Consider the following 14,773-nt stretch of genomic DNA (forward strand, 5'->3'; position numbering starts at 1 on the left):
CGTCCCTTGTGCCACTGGCTGACTGTGGGCGTTTTCTCGTCCATGTGCCTTGCCCGTGTAGGTCCCCTTCCTGTGGTGTCTGTCCCCTCACCCGTGTCTACCATAGGCCTTGGAGACTCAGCTGAGAGGCTGCCCCCTCGCTTGTCTTGTGGTTGGGGCGAAGGGCAGCCGCCTAGGCAGCATGCTGTGCCTGTAGAACATTGTCTCGCCGCCTCACCGCTATCCGTCCTCCCGGAGTTCCTTGTCTCTGTCAGCCGGAGTTCCAGCTCCGTACAGTCAGGGGCCACATTTGCTGAGGCTTGGTGTTTCCCTAGGGGCCTGGGAGCGTGCTTGTGGAGGGAACGGACAAGTGGGTGGCACAGTTGGGCTTAGATGGGGGTGGGGAGTCCATGGTCCCCTGGCCCAAGGTGTCAGATAGAGCACCTGCCTATAGCGTCTTGGGGGGAAATGCTGTGTGACCTTGGGTGGGTTACTTAACCTCTCTGTGTCTTCGTAGTCTCTTCTCTAACACAGAGGCAACGTTAGGTTGTTGGGAGGATTCAGCTCCCCACCTAACAGGTAGGGAATGAGCAGACGTTTGGGGAGCTCAGCCAGCATTGGCTGTGTTCATTCTCACTATTTCCCACGCAGCCCCCAGTCTGGGCTGTGGGTACAGCGCAAGCTGTTCCAGGCTCCCTCAGGGATTGGAGCTGATGTCTCTGGCTAACCGTGGATCCGGTCGGGTCTTCCACAGAGCTGTGCTGCGGCCTGGAGGGGCCGTCCCCAACCAAGCACTGGGCACGAAGCCCATTGTCAGCCTGGCTGATGGCGAGTCTGCAAAACAAAGCAAAGCAAAGCAGGACCCCCACCGTGAGCTGCAGCATCGTTTGTGATGGTGGGGTTTGGCTTGCGGAGCTTCTCCCAGGTCCACAGGCATCGGCTGCTGCCCACAGCCAGGGGCCTGGTTGTGTTTGGTGGCACGGGAACCCCAGCATCACTGCCCATAAGTTCAGAGCCTCGGGCCCACCCCAGTCCCCCTGAATCAGACCTCCATTCCGGTGCCGTCAGGTGGCCCGTTGGCGTGACACTGGTCTGGAGCACAGGCTGGCAAGTGACTGCCTGGGGACCAAAGTGTGTTTTTGTCAATAAAGTTTTATTGGCACACAGCCACCCCGACTGTTCAGTTTGGCTGCTTCACGCTTCCAGGGCAGAGTTGAGTAGCTGTGGCAGACTAGAGGAGCAGTGGCCCTGGAGCAGGCACCAGCTGGGCCTCACCAAGTTTCCCCCCTCCTGCCGAAGCCCCTCTTCTCTCACCTGGCTGCCTGCTGGAATCCCCGGGGAACTCAGACCCACCATGCTGGGTCTCATCTTGGCACAGATGCAGCCGAGGGTGGTCTCGGGAGATGCCAAGCTCCCTGTGGTGGGAGAGCCCCTGCCCTGCCGGGTCCCTGGCCCTGGGTGTGGGTTTGTAGGTGGGCTGAGGCTGGCAAGTGTGACAGGTAGAGACGGCAACCACACCGGGTGGGCCACGTGGCCAGGGAACCCCTCCCCAGTCAGCCAAGCCGTGTCCTGCCTGCCCTGGGCTCCGCCCCTGTGCCCTCCTTGGTGGATGTGGGCAGAGAGGGCACGCTGTATTGGAGCAAATGGAAAACCTCTCTCCCCGGCCCCCACCAGCGGGACCCGCTCCAGACGTGCCTTCACTTGTGGCTCCCGGGCAGTTGGAAATTCACGCCGCAGGGTTTGAGGGCTTCCGGTGGCGGGGACAGGCTAGGTCAGGGGCCCTGGCTACCCGTGGGGAATCAGCAGCGACATGGTAGGGGTGAGAGGCCCTTCCACCTGTCCCCTTCTGCCCTTCTTACAGAAAAAAGGGGGCTCTTGGGGAGGAGACAGGCCCTGGCCTCTGAGAGCTGCGGTCCTGCTGTGCCCCCCGTCCACACAGTGCCCACAGCTGGCTGCACCCTAAGCTAAAGTTACAGAGAGGATGGTCGGGTGGGGTTGCAGGCCGAGGAGGCTTTGTGCGTTGGTGGGCATGTGTGCCGGGTGCGGAGGAAAGGTGGGGGGAGAGGTGGCCCTGCCCCCACCTGCTCCATTTGCTGGGGTTTCTTTTCCCTTGGCTTGGACATCTGGATGACTGGGCCTGGTGTGCACTGAGGAGCTTCTCAGTGGGCTTGTCTTCATTTCACTTGGCTCAGCAGGATGGAAAGATGGTCCGGCTTGGCAGCCGCCTGCAGAGAGGGCTTTGGGGTGTCCAAGGGAATCTGTGCACTTTAAAAGAAATCAGGTGGGACAGAAAGGAAGTCGGGTGGGGTGCGGGCAGGAGCCGGCTGCTCCCTCTTCCTTTGCCGTCCTGTCACACAGGGTCAGCGGCCCAGTGTGACAGGGCAGGCTGGCCAGCGTCCACCTCAGCTGCCTTGCCCGCTTGGGAGGGGATGAAAGAACCAGGCCCTCGGAGAGGCTGGTTCTGCCTCGAGTGTCTTTGATCTCCCTGTAAAATGGGGAGAACCTCCTCCCCTGCGAGGGCCTCGTCCTCGCTGCCGTGGAGACAGAGGCTTAGAGAGGTGGCCTGAGTCAGGGATGGGCAGACAGGTGTGTGCCCCAGGATCCCCGATGCTCATTCTGCTCTGGCCTGAGGCTGGCCAGGCCCCGCCTGCTGGTGTTTACGGCTTCTGTTCCATGGAAGTACCCTCTTCAAGGGGTCTCCCACCTCAGCCTCCCGTCTGCTGGCTGAATACAGGGGGAGGAATCAGCACGCAGAGTGGCTAAGACCCTCACCCTCGGTCGCAGAGCCACCGAGTGGACAAGGCAGGAATCATGTAACGGCTGGCGCTCTCTCCACGCCACCTCACGCCCCCTCCGCCCTAGACCCCAGGGGCTGTGGTCTGCGGGGCCCTGTGACCCCGCACCCTGCAGCATCCTCTGCTGTGGCCTCTTCTGGCTGACTCCCCATGTCCCCAACGCCACCCCGCCCTGCACCGCCCCAGCCCGCCCAGCCCAGGTGCACACTCACCTGCCTCCCTGGTTTCCTCTTCTCGCTTCCATCTGTGGCCTGGCGGCGGCAGCAGCAACAGCAGCAGCAGCAGCAGCAGCAGCAGCAGCAGATGGCCCGGAGCAGCCAGGAGGAGAAGGAGGAGAAGGACAAGGAGGCCGAGAAGGAGGAGGAGAGGCCCGACGTGGAGAACGACAAGGAGGAGCTGATCAAGTAAGGCCAGCTGGCCCTGACCCCCGGTGGTGGGCTCTGTCCTCGGCCCGGATCGGGGCCCGTGGGTGACCCTGTGGCCGTGTGTGAGGACATGGTGATTCGGTGTCCACAAAGTACCTGCCAGGGAGAGAGGCATTTTCTGCTGTCCCTGACAGCACCCCCTCCTGGAAGCCCACTCCTCTCCTGCTCTCCCTCCTCCTCCCACTCCTCCTCCCCCGCCCTTCCCCTCTGCCTGCCCTTTCTTTCTCCAACCCTCCGGAGACCTTGCAGACTGATAGCTCATTTGAGCTCCACTCCTGAGCGAATAAATCCAGGCGATGACTTTGGAACTCTGCCCCTCATCCCTCCCTGTCCTGGGGCACGTCTCCCGAGATGCAGGGAGGGGGATGGGGATCAGAGGAGCCGGGAGGGATGCAGACAGCTGGCAGCCCCCACCTTAGAATTACCGCTGTCGGTGGGAGTCCACACGGATCGAGGTGTGCCCCCCCCAACCCCCCGCCCCGTGCCTGCCGGGGTGGAGGGAGCACAGCCAGCCAGGGAGTTAAGCAGAGAAAGGCAGTGGAAAGGGGCCGGGCTCGGCTCAGTGCCAGGTGCCTGGACCGGGCTCAGGAATGTGGTTTCAGAGAACATCTGGCTGGCCCCCCCACCCCACGCCGTCTCCCAGACTTCCGGGAGGACCTTCAGGAAGATGCATGGGAGGTGGAGAGGACGCATGTGAGCGGCCCCACAGTAAACCTACCTGGTCGGCTTCTGAGAGGGGCCTGGCTCTGGGTATTGAGGTCCCGGGCGCCCCCACATACCTGGCTCGGCCTGCGTAAGACCCGCAGGGTATGTGGGGTCCCTGCTGGCAACATCTCCGGGAGCAACGTGGCTCCGTGCCCCCGTGCAGGCAGCAGAGAGCCCCTCTCTCTGTGGTGTGTGACACAGCCTTGCACGCAGCGGCCAGCCCACACCCCCACTGAGCGGTGAGTGAGTGAGGCGGCCGTGCGGAGCGCTGGCCGCCTGTCCCTTGTGTGGGGAGCGGGGCCGCGGAGCGGTCAGCTCACACCTGCCTGGGGGTGAACAAAGCGGCAGGTGCCGGCCGGCGGCTGAGGCAGCGCGGGTCGCCTGCCCTGCCATGCAGTGCAGCCATCCCTGTCTCCCTCTCTGGCCTTCAGGGAGAAGACGGACGACACCTCGGGGGAGGACAACGATGAGAAGGAGGCGGTGGCCTCCAAAGGCCGCAAAACTGCCAACAGCCAGGGGAGGCGCAAGGGCCGCATCACCCGCTCGATGGCCAATGAGGCCAACAGCGAGGAGGCCGTCACCCCACAGCAGAGCGCCGAGCTGGGTGAGTCGCGGGCGGGGGGAGGGGTGCCAGGACAGGGCAGGCTCAACATTCCAGCTCCACCTGAACCTGCTGTGTGACCTGGGGCGAGTTCCCTGGCCTCTCTGTGCACGGTGGCTGCCTGTGACCACAGCATTTCTGTGCCTCTGTGGAGGGAAGGGCCTGCAGCAGGCTCTGGGGCGTGGACCGTGCTCAGTGGCCGTCAGCTGGGATGGTTCCAGAGCTGAGAGTGCCCACAAAAACGCAGACCGCCAGTTTTAGCTTTGTTGTTCAATCAGAAGGTCTGGCTGCACTTGGCCTACATTTCCACCAGGTGGCAGCTGCTGGAGCTGAGTAGCCGGCACCCTTGTTTGGAAGGGGCTGCCTGTCCCCACCTTGCCCTACCCCTGGTAGGCACCTCAGACCACTGCCATGGGCTGGGGGATCGAGTAGCAGTTCCCAAGCGCAACCACAGGGGGGCAGCCCACGTACGTCTGTCACCTGTACCATTGTGGCTGTTGGGGAGGGCCCACGCTCCTGCCTCTGGGGGAGCCTCTGCCGCTGGCCCTGAGTGCTGGAGTCAAGGCCTCAGCCACCAGGACGCAGCCCAAGGCGGGCGTTGATGGAGGTGATGTTTCATTTGTCACAGATACACCCTCCCGCGCACCCGGGGTCTGTTCCAGGCACCTGTCCCTTCTTCCCAGGGGAGGTCCCTTGTACCCATTTCGTGGATGGAATGTGGGAGGCTTAGGCAAGGGGCATGACTTCTGTACAGCCATGGAGTTTGTCGGGGCTCAGACCTAGCCCAGGGAGTCGCAGATCTCGGGCGGCTCCTCCAAGTGTGGGCTGGCTACCTGCAGGGGCCAGCGCACCCAGGGGCCCAGGACCGCAGGCCCCCTTCAGAAATACGCGGGTGTGCCTGGCTTCTGTGGAAGCTCCTCGGGGCCCCGTGGGGGCTGGTGCTGGGCCGGACTGGGGGTGGGAAGTGCACTGTGCTGTGCCTACACGCCCACCCCAGCCTCAGACATCATCTGCCCGGGGGGTCCCATGGGAAGGAAAGGGGATGGTAGCCAAGGCCCCAGGGGTGGGGGGTTGCCTGTGAGGGTGGGGCCTTATCTCTCTTGGGCTGCTGCTCCGTAGTGCCCTCCTGCCGAATTCCCTTCCACCGGTCAGCGGTGTGTATCAGGCACACGTCCCATGCCCGGCACTGTGTGGGTGCTGAGTCCAGGAAGCTGATGGCCCCCCCAACCCCATGCCCACCTTCCCCCCCCGGGGTCTCATGCACCTTGCCGGGGAGGACCCGGCCCCACACACGGGGGGATGCAGGAGAAATTCAGACACAGTGCCACAGCAGAGGCTAGGCCAGCTCCATCCCTTCCAAGAAGCACGAGCTACCCTGTCCTTGGTGCAACACATCAGGGGAGAACATAGTAACCGCCCTGTAGGCAGGTTCTCGGGGCATTTTACCCCAGGGACACTTGGCCAGGACTGGAGACAGTTTTGTTTTAAGATTTTATTTATTTATTTTTAGACAGAGAGGAAGGGGGTAGAAGAGAGGGAGAGAAACATCAGTGTATGATTGCCCCTCTCGTGTGTCCCCTACTGGGGACCTGGCCCGCAACCCGGACATGTGCCCTGACTGGGAATCAAACCAGTCACCCTCTTGTTTGCAGGCTGGCACTCAGTCCACTGAGCCTCACCGGCCAGGGCAGGAAGCCTTTTCCATTGTGATGGCTGGAGTGGGGGCCTCTGGCCTCTCTCTAGAGTATAGAGGCCTGGGGTGCTGCCAAACACCCACAGTGCCCAGGATAGGCCCCTGGCAAGGAGTCCACGCTCGGACGGGCTCCCAGGAGGGCTACCCCCTTCCCAACCAAGTGCCAGGAGAGGCAGCTCTGTCTGTCCTGGTCCCAGAGTGCCTCAGCTTCCCCATCTGTGAAATGGGGCGATGGTGCACCCTCACCCCGGTGGGTTGCTCAGAGGCTGGCGGGCGCGCCGTGCAGCAGAGACGGAGAAGGCGCCCCCTGGTGGCGCTGCCAACACGTGCTGTGCCCCTTCCCAGCCTCCATGGAGATGAACGAGAGCTCCCGCTGGACCGAGGAGGAGATGGAAACGGCCAAGAAAGGTGAGTGGCGCGGGCTCGTGTCCAGTCCTGAGGGCCTGGGGTGGCGGGGGTGGGGAGGGTGCCGACTCCCGGCCGTGAGCAGGGGCAGCGCTGCTCCTGGGACGTTCTCAGACGGGACACTGCGCCTTGGAACCTCGGGTTTGCCCTCCAGAGCGTGGGTCTGGGTGGTCATGGCTTCCGGCTCCGCGGGGCATCCCAGGTGCTGTCGGGGCAGAGCTCAGACTCGGGCAGCTCACCGTGCACGTGGCTGGTGGGCGGCGCCTTGTGGCAGCCGCACACCTGGGCTCCTCGGGGTGGGGGCGCAGAGCCCCACTGGCGGCCAAGGCAGTGGGGCCACAGGGTCAAGCTGTGCCCCAAGGGCAGGGCGTGGCTGGCTGCGGAGTGCTGGGGGGCCAACCCCCCATCATCCCTCAGAAGCCACCAGCAGGCTCATTCGAGCTGGGTCCTTTGCTTCCCGGGTCCGTGATCCATCCCCGTGGGTGCCTCAGTCAGCGTGAGGAAGCAGAGGATGATGGGACCCGCGCTGCCGGGACTGTGCTGGTGTGGCTGCCCCGTCTCTGGAGCGCTTCCGGCCGGGTCCCACCGCCCATGCCCTGCGTGGGGCTGTCAGCCCAGCATGGTGCCAATGGGGAGGCAGGGCTGGTGGCGGCTCCAAGCTGCACTTTGCCCGCTCACTCGCAGCTACCTTGACCCCAGCCCGGAGTGGGGGTCTTGCTTCTGTTGGCCAAGCACTGCCAGGTCCTACAGCTCATTCCACCGGCTGCAGGCCCCTTCCACTGGCCTCTGCGCCCAGGCCTCCAGGGAGCAGGTAGAAAACGGAACACATGGTCTTTCTAGTGGAGGCCCCAGGGCACACAGGATCGGGCGTGTGTGAAGCCAAGACCCTGGCCCACGGGCTGCCTGCCCGCCCTGTGCCCACCCCGACCCCAGGGACAGTGTGCTGAGGGGCCTGGTGTTCCAGAAGCTGAGTGGGCCCCTTGCTCAGGGCTCCTGTCTAGGGAGCTGCTCTCCCAGGCCCCAGGTGAGGGGGGCCCTGGACCCTCTCGGCCTCAGGCCCGACTTCCCGCGGCTCCAAGGGGCGCTCATGGGGCGGGGGGCAGAGGGGGTGCGCGCCTCATTGCTGCTGACAGGGCCAGGGGTGCTGCCAGCCCCTCGAGGGGCCACTGTGCCCTTTTCCTCTATCCTCTGTGTCCAGCTGGCTTCTATGTGGGTTTCACTGTGGTGTGCAAAAGAGGCCTTCTGGAAATCGTGGGGGTTTCCCACTTAATGTGACCAGGTAAACATAAAATGGACCGTGGTGACCATTCGCAGTGTATCGTTCAGGGGCTGTGAGTGTGTTCACAGCGCTGGGTGACCGTCCCCTTGGTCTGCTCCCGCACTCCCAGCCGCCACCCTGGTCCTACCAGCCCTGCCATCCTTGGGGACCTGCCTTTCCGGACCTTCCCAGGACGGGGGTCGCACGGTGCCTGTCCCTCCGTGTCTGTGGCGTCTGGCTTCTCCCGGCCGCACCCTGTTTTCAAGGTCTGCCCGTGGCACGTCAGCGCTGTGTCCCCTCTCCCGGCTGCGTCACCCTCCGTGGGGTGGATAGGCCACGGTCTTGCATTCGTCCATCCACTGGTTGGGGGACGTGGGGGTCGTTTTCACCTTTCGGGGATGGGACTGGTGCTGCTGTGCGCATTTCTGTGCAGTGTGTGGGCTTTTAGCCTCCTGGGAGGCCGTGGGGTCTCACTGTTGATGGTGACATTGTCCCGGGACCCACCTGCAACAGGAGTAGGGGCCTCCCAGGCTTGCAGGCCTCAGCTCCCACGGCCTCCCACTCCCCTCGCCCTCCCTGCAGCCCGGGAACAAGGAGTTGGCCGGGAGTCAGCTGCCCTCTCTCTCCTTTGGGAATTGGGAAGGGCAGATCCCGGACGGGGAGAATGGCGGGGCTGACTCACTGCTGAGACGGGAGCGCCCCAGCGTCTCCAGGTTGGATCCTCAGCGGAGGCAGTGAGCTCATCCTGGCCCTGCCCACGGAGCCGGTGGCGTGGAGTCACACCGAGGCCTTGCTCCGTGACATTTGTAACAATGCAGCGAGCGCCAGCGGGCTCGTCCGCGCGAATTGCAGCAATCTGGACAATTACCGCCCAGGGTGGCTGCTAATGGCTGTGTGTTCCGGGCGGGGGTGGGGAGGCAGGTGCTGGCGGCCCTGGCGGCTCCTCCATGGTGGGCAGGGGTGGGGAGGCTAAGAATGTTCCAGAGCCTTCTGCCCAGCCTCAGAAACATAGGAGAGGACCCAAGAGCTAGCTATGCCAGAGGCAGATGGCGCCCACCGCCCTTCTTCCCCTCATGTAAATCGGTGTGCTGCAAATCGGAGCCAGCCCGGTCCCTCTCTCTCCGGGATCCCAAGGAGGCAGGCAGCTGATGTCCCCTGGCAGGGGGACCACAGAGCCTGCCTGGAGCACCCGAAGACAGACAACCCCCCCCCCCCCCCACCGGGCTGCACCGGTTCCCCCATCCCCAGAGGGAAAGTGGACCTCAGCCTCTGGGCCTTTTAGGTCTGGCCGGCCTTCCGGTGCCTCGTTTTCTCACCCACACCGGGGAATCAGGGCTCTGGAGGCCGGAAGTCAGATATCCAGGGGTCTGCAAGGCTGTGCCCCCACTGAAGGCTCAGGGGGAGGAGCCGGCCTCTCCTCCGGTCTCCGCCTGCCTTTACAGAGCTGCCCTCCCTCTGTGTCACTGTCTAAATCCCCCTGCTCTCAGAAGGCCCTGCCCCCGTCCGTGTGACCTCATCTGACTTGATTGCGACTTTAAGGCCCTTTTTCCAGACCAGGTCACATGCACTGGTTTGGGGAGGGGCAGGGAGCACTGTCCAGCCCAGCACAGCCACCCGTATGGGGCTCTGGTGAAAGAAAGCAGAGGTGCTTAGGGCAGTGATGTCTTAGATGGACCGAGCTCCCATCACCCTGTGGTGACAGCCAGGCCCCCGCCCAGCCCGGCCTCCACCTCATACCTGTCGTCTCCACAACGCGGCCGGATGCCGCCTCCTGGGGGTGCATGAGTTGTATGTGTGCGGCCCTTAGTATACAGTAGGTGCTTAGAAGTGGCAGGACCACAGTGCAGCACACAGACTCCGGGGCCTTTCTTCCTGGGTTTGAGTCCCAGCTCTGACCTGGGTGTGTGACCCTGAGTGGGCGGCTGCACCTCTCGGGACCTCAGCCCCTCGTCTGCACCCAGGACAAGTGGGTGGGCAGGGAGCGGCCCGTTAAGCAAGTGCAGAATGACGTGAAGAAGGTTCCAGGGTACTGGGCTTCCACCTGGCCGGGGAGTGCTCCCCTGTGGAGGGGCCTTGGGGCCCAGACGCGGAGCATGAGACAAGAACACTAAGTAACTGTCTGCAGGACGCCTCCGTAGCTCTGGGAGTTAGGAACCGCTACAAGTTGTACATGTTGCGGTTGCTTCATCCCCACCAACCTTAAGAAGCAGGTGCTGTTCTTGTTCCTTTTTTGGTTGAGGAAACTGAGGCCCAGAGAGGGTACGTGGGCTGCGGCAGGTCACACAGCTGTTACGTGGTGGTGCTGGGATTCGAACCAGAGTGGGAACGGGGCTGGTGGAGGACTGGACGGGTCAGTCCAGGGGCCAGGCTACCTCGAGGGAGGCAGCAAGGAGGGAGCAACACGCAGCAGCGGCCTCCCTGTGGCAGAGCAAGTGGTGGGGTTCAGGGCAAAGCTACTGAAACCCCGAGGGCGAGAGGGGTGCACAAGGGATAGGGCGGCCGCAGGGACCCTGGCCTTCCCACGGTCAGGTGGAGCTGGGCTGTGGTGCTGAGCGCGAGGTGGGGTGGGCAGGGTTCCAGGCCGGCAGGCGGGCACCCTCCCCTCCGTTGTGCTCGGAGTCAGGGCCGCCTGCCCTGGGGCTCTGGGGCTCTGGGGCTCTCGCCGAGTGGGGACTGAGCATGTGCAGGAAGCTGCCTCCCCAGGAACTGGGCAGCCCCGGGGAGCTGGCTGCCCGCCCTTGGGCCCAGCGCCACCCTGGGCAGGAGGGGCAGGCCCAGCTCTGGGCTGGGATGTAAGGCTCCATTGCCCCTGGGAAAGGTCAGCCTGGCCTGGCTCGGAGTGTTGACCCAGCCGTGCAGGCGGCTCCTCCCATCCCGGCCGCCCTTTCTCTGGTGGGGGCGGGGGGTGGGGGGTGGGCACCAGCTGCAGAGTGGTGGAGAAGCCCCCAGGTCCCACCATTCCAGACCATGTGCAGATGCCGGCCCAGCTCCATGCTGCCAGGCCCTGGTGGCCCCAGGAAAGCCCCGTCATGCTGGACGGGACCCTGGCTGACCCCAGCCCTGTCCCCCAGTAACTCCAGCCTTCTGCTAGAGGATGCACCCCCTTTCCTAGGGAGTGAGGGAGAAGCCAGGGATGGCTTCGCATGCCAGAGTGCCAGCTGCACACACTGGCGTGCTGCCTGGGGCCATCGGTTGTCACAGATGAAGAGCCTGGGGCTTGGGGAGCGGAGGTGTGAGCCCCAAGCTGCAGAGGTGCCCCCATGGCAGGGACACGCACCCCCAGGGCTTGCACTGGGCAGTGGTTCTCGAACAGCACAGGCAGCTGACGGGACCGGGTGCGGGCATCAGAGCGGGTGACTGAGGAGACTTACAAGAGCCTGTGGTGTCCCTGGGGGGCTGCTGCCCCCTCTGGGCTAGAGACTGATGACCGTGGAGCTGCCACATTTGGCCCCATGCTTCTCGACCTGAATGCTCCTGGTGTGTAGAAGACAGGCTTCTGAGGCAGAGGAAGTCGGAGGTGGGTGGCCGCCGGGTGTGTGCCAGCCCACCTTCACCCCCGGTGGGAAGCCGTGCAGGCTCCTGCTTTCTCAGGGGGTGGCACACGGCAGTTGGGTGCGGTCGTGCGGGGCCTGCTACCAGGTTGCGGGGGCTCACTGGCTGGGCACTTGGCATACATCGCCGAGTGAGTTGTCCTAGTCCTCCGGGGGGCCCTTGAGGTGGGTGCCCCGCATGCACTGCCACACCCGTGCGACTCCTGCTTCGCAGGTGAGAAAACAGGCCCCACGGCCGAGCTCCGCAGGGAGACATGACGCGGAGGGCGTAGCACGGCTGTTTCCCAGTGGGGCAGGCGAGGCCGCGCAAGCTCGCACGCAGGGGTGTCTTGCGCCTTTGTAAGCGTATCTTGTCATATGTGGGGCCTAGTGCAGCTCTTTCCCAGTTCATCTGTGACTTGCAGGTGTAATTACGCCACCGAGGCTGAAGTAGGCATCGCGCAGGGTTTTGAAAAAATAGCCAAAGAGCAAAAGGTCAGTCATGTTCAGGTGTGAAGTCGTCTAAGCAAAACCCAAGGGGGCGTCAGGCCCGGTGGGCGCCATGGAAGCTCTGGCCCACGAGGGCACCCAGCAAGGCCAAGACCGTCTGGCACCTTCCCAGGGCTCATGGTGTCCGAAATAAGGAAGTGACGTGAGTCGGAACTAAGTCTGCTGGACTCCCCACCCCCTGCTTCTTTGATAGCGTTCTGGGCCAAAAGTTCTGCTTCACAAACTGGAGTTTCTTTCGGAACGTGGCAGGTGGCAGGAGGGGTGTGGGTGGTCCCGTGCTCTCCAGGGGTGGAGGGGGAGAGAAAGCTCCAGGGTTGGAAAGGGCAGTGAGGGGCAAGCGAGCGTGTTCTCCGGACGGGGGCTCACTGATGCCCAGAGAGAACAGCCATGACCTTCCCAGGCCAGGGGCGGATGGCAGCGTGGGGCCCACAGGTGCCACATGGGTGCCCAGCCCAGGTTATCTGAACTTGGGGAGGGGGGTGGGGTTGGCTGTTGGTGTGGGCTCCCAGGGGAGAGGGTAGCAGCTTGGGAGGGACCCAGGGCAGGCACCCACCCAACAGCAGCACTGGCCTCTGGAGAGCAGTGTGTCGCGGGCCCCTGGTGGCACAGGTGCCTAGCTCCTTCCAAGGGTGACTAGAGCAGGCATCGGCCAGGCTGACAGGGACTCCCCTCTGGCTGCCACCTCTGCAGCCACCCCCTGCTCCCTCAACCTCATTCCAAGCTTGCAGTCCGTGACTCAGATCTCCGGGCTTGACTTCCTGTCTTGGTCAATTTCACTTCCTAGTTCCTGTCCCCGACTCTTCGGAACGAAACTCCTTCCTTAGAAATTAGAAGTGGGGTTGGGGAATCCAGACCACAGAGGATGTTGGCAGAACCTGCTTTCTGGGCACCGGTGCTGAGCATGAGTGGGTGTGCCCTGGACGGGGCACTCTCTCCTGCTTCTTCCCAGCATCTAGGGCGCCCCCCAGGGGTGAGCCCTCCACCCCCTTCTCTCTGGGCAGCTGCTTCCCGGGTGGTCCTAAAGAGGTAGTAGGGACACCTGTGGGATGCCCAGGGGGCCCCAGACCCAGAGGCCTGGTGTGTCCAGCTTGTTCATTGTCTGAGCACCTCCTGCCAGCCCAGCGGTGACAATAAAACCTTGGGACTGGGAGGGTAGCTGAGCAGGGGGCAATCAAGGAAGGCTCTGAGGAGGTGTCACTAGAGCCCAGAGCCAGAAAGGACAACAGGCGGATCTGGGAAAAAGCCCAGCAGGCCGAGGAAACAGCGAGTGCAAATGCCCTGGGGCACAGCCCAGGCTGGGCGTGGAGGGGGGGGCGGGGGGGGGGGCTGGAGTGAGTGAACAAGGAGAGTGGTGGGAAGTGGTGGGCGGAGGCCATTGGATTTTATCCGAGAGCTCTGGGCCATCATTGGGGGATTTGGACGGAGGAGTGACACAGTTGGATTGACATCCCGGAAAGCAGCCTCGGAGCTCCCTGTGGAGGAGGGAAGTCCTAGACCCTTGACACAGTTGGGATCTGCTCCCCTCACCCCCGGTGGGGTCCCCTCAGAGGAGGGCAGGGGGCTCAGGCCAGGGCTAGGGTGCTGCGGGGACCTGGGACCCATTGTTTTGGAGTTTCTGTGGGCAGGACGGAAAGGCTGAGGGCTGAAAGGACAAGCAGGCCAGTGACCTTAGAGCTAGAAAAGTCGGTCATGACCTGAATCTGGCTCCAAAGTCCAACTCAGTTAACTTTCAACCTCCCAGGAGCGGCTGGGGCATCTGGCAGGTGTCTGTATGGGGAGCAGGTTGGCGTGGTTCCTGGGGGCATCTCGGGGAGGGAGGAAAGGGGCGCTGCGTCCAGACAACAGCAGGGAGCTCTCGAGGGACTCCAAACCTTTCCCCGCTTTAGGGTCTCCCCCAAACCTAAATCACCCCACAGTTGCTGGGCCAGCCCAGCCCCCTCCCGCCCTCCCAGACCCCCCAGGCCCCCACGGAGGGGGCGGGCCTGGCTGCTGCGGGGGGCAGACCGCAGGTGGGTCTGAGCGCAGGGCCCGACAGCAGCAGCGGAAGAAGCTGTTTGCTCCGTCTGCCTGCGGGGTGGGGAAGCTCTGTTTTTCTGAGCCCTCATCTGCTGTACCACCGCTGACGCGCCGCCGCGGATGGGAAGAGAGGGAGGGGGAAGCCAGTGCCAAGTCGGCCCGCCCCCTCTGAACCTGGGCTCCTGCCACGCTCCCCCGCCCTCCCGCCTGCTGCTCCTGTGAGCCTCTGTCTGGAGGTCACATTCAGCCCCGAGGCGGCTCGCTGGGTCAGGCAGCAGGAAGGTCTGCGGAGCCAGGTGCTCCACCAGGCTGCCGGGGCGCCGCGGACGCCTCAGGCTTGGGTCTTAGGACTTTGAGCGGCAGAAGCATCAGGGGCCGGGGGCTCCACGCCAGTGCCTCTTGCTGAGCCCCGGCACGGGGCGCCTCGGTACCCAGAGGGCCAATGGACATTGAGCCCTGGTGACGCCTGGCACGGGCCACCGCGCACACCACTGACCGCTTCCCGCTGGCCGGCTGCCCCCACCGGCAAAGGGCACCTCACATGCCCGCAGCTGTGGGGGGGGCAGGGGGACCCCATTGGGGTGAGCAGTGCTGGAGCCCTGGGCCAAGGGCCCCCCCCCAAGGACCTGCTTCCCCACCCTTTTAACGCCCACCCTTGGTCCCTCCTCCCCACCCCTCCCCCCTCCTCCCTCCTCCTCCTCCTCCTCCTCCCTCCTCCCTCCTCCCTCCTCCCCCTTCCCCCTTCCCCCCTCCCTCCTCGCTGGCGCTGTTGGAGGAGGATGTGAGGCTGAGCTGAGCCGCCAGCAGACGCCAGAGCCGGCACCGCGGCCGCCCAGCCTCCCGCCTCCCGGCCCGC

General features: G+C 64.1%; 1 protein-coding gene across 14 annotated transcripts in view; it reads left to right on the top strand.

The window, feature by feature from the left end:
• The window catches only part of NCOR2 (nuclear receptor corepressor 2), a 160,233-nt gene that overhangs the window by 97,503 nt on the left and 47,957 nt on the right, over positions 1-14,773 (top strand). For 12 of the 14 annotated variants that reach the window (XM_053929082.2, XM_053929087.2, XM_053929083.2 and 9 more), the window contains exons 16-18: positions 3,039-3,178; positions 4,336-4,508; positions 6,544-6,606. In XM_053929082.2, coding sequence (XP_053785057.1) covers positions 3,039-3,178; positions 4,336-4,508; positions 6,544-6,606 — 376 coding nt within the window. The other 2 variants (XM_053929085.2, XM_053929088.2) reach the window with 2 other exon arrangements.

This window comes from Desmodus rotundus, chromosome 7 (assembly GCF_022682495.2).
Source record: "Desmodus rotundus isolate HL8 chromosome 7, HLdesRot8A.1, whole genome shotgun sequence".
Taxonomy (NCBI): domain Eukaryota; kingdom Metazoa; phylum Chordata; class Mammalia; order Chiroptera; family Phyllostomidae; genus Desmodus; species Desmodus rotundus.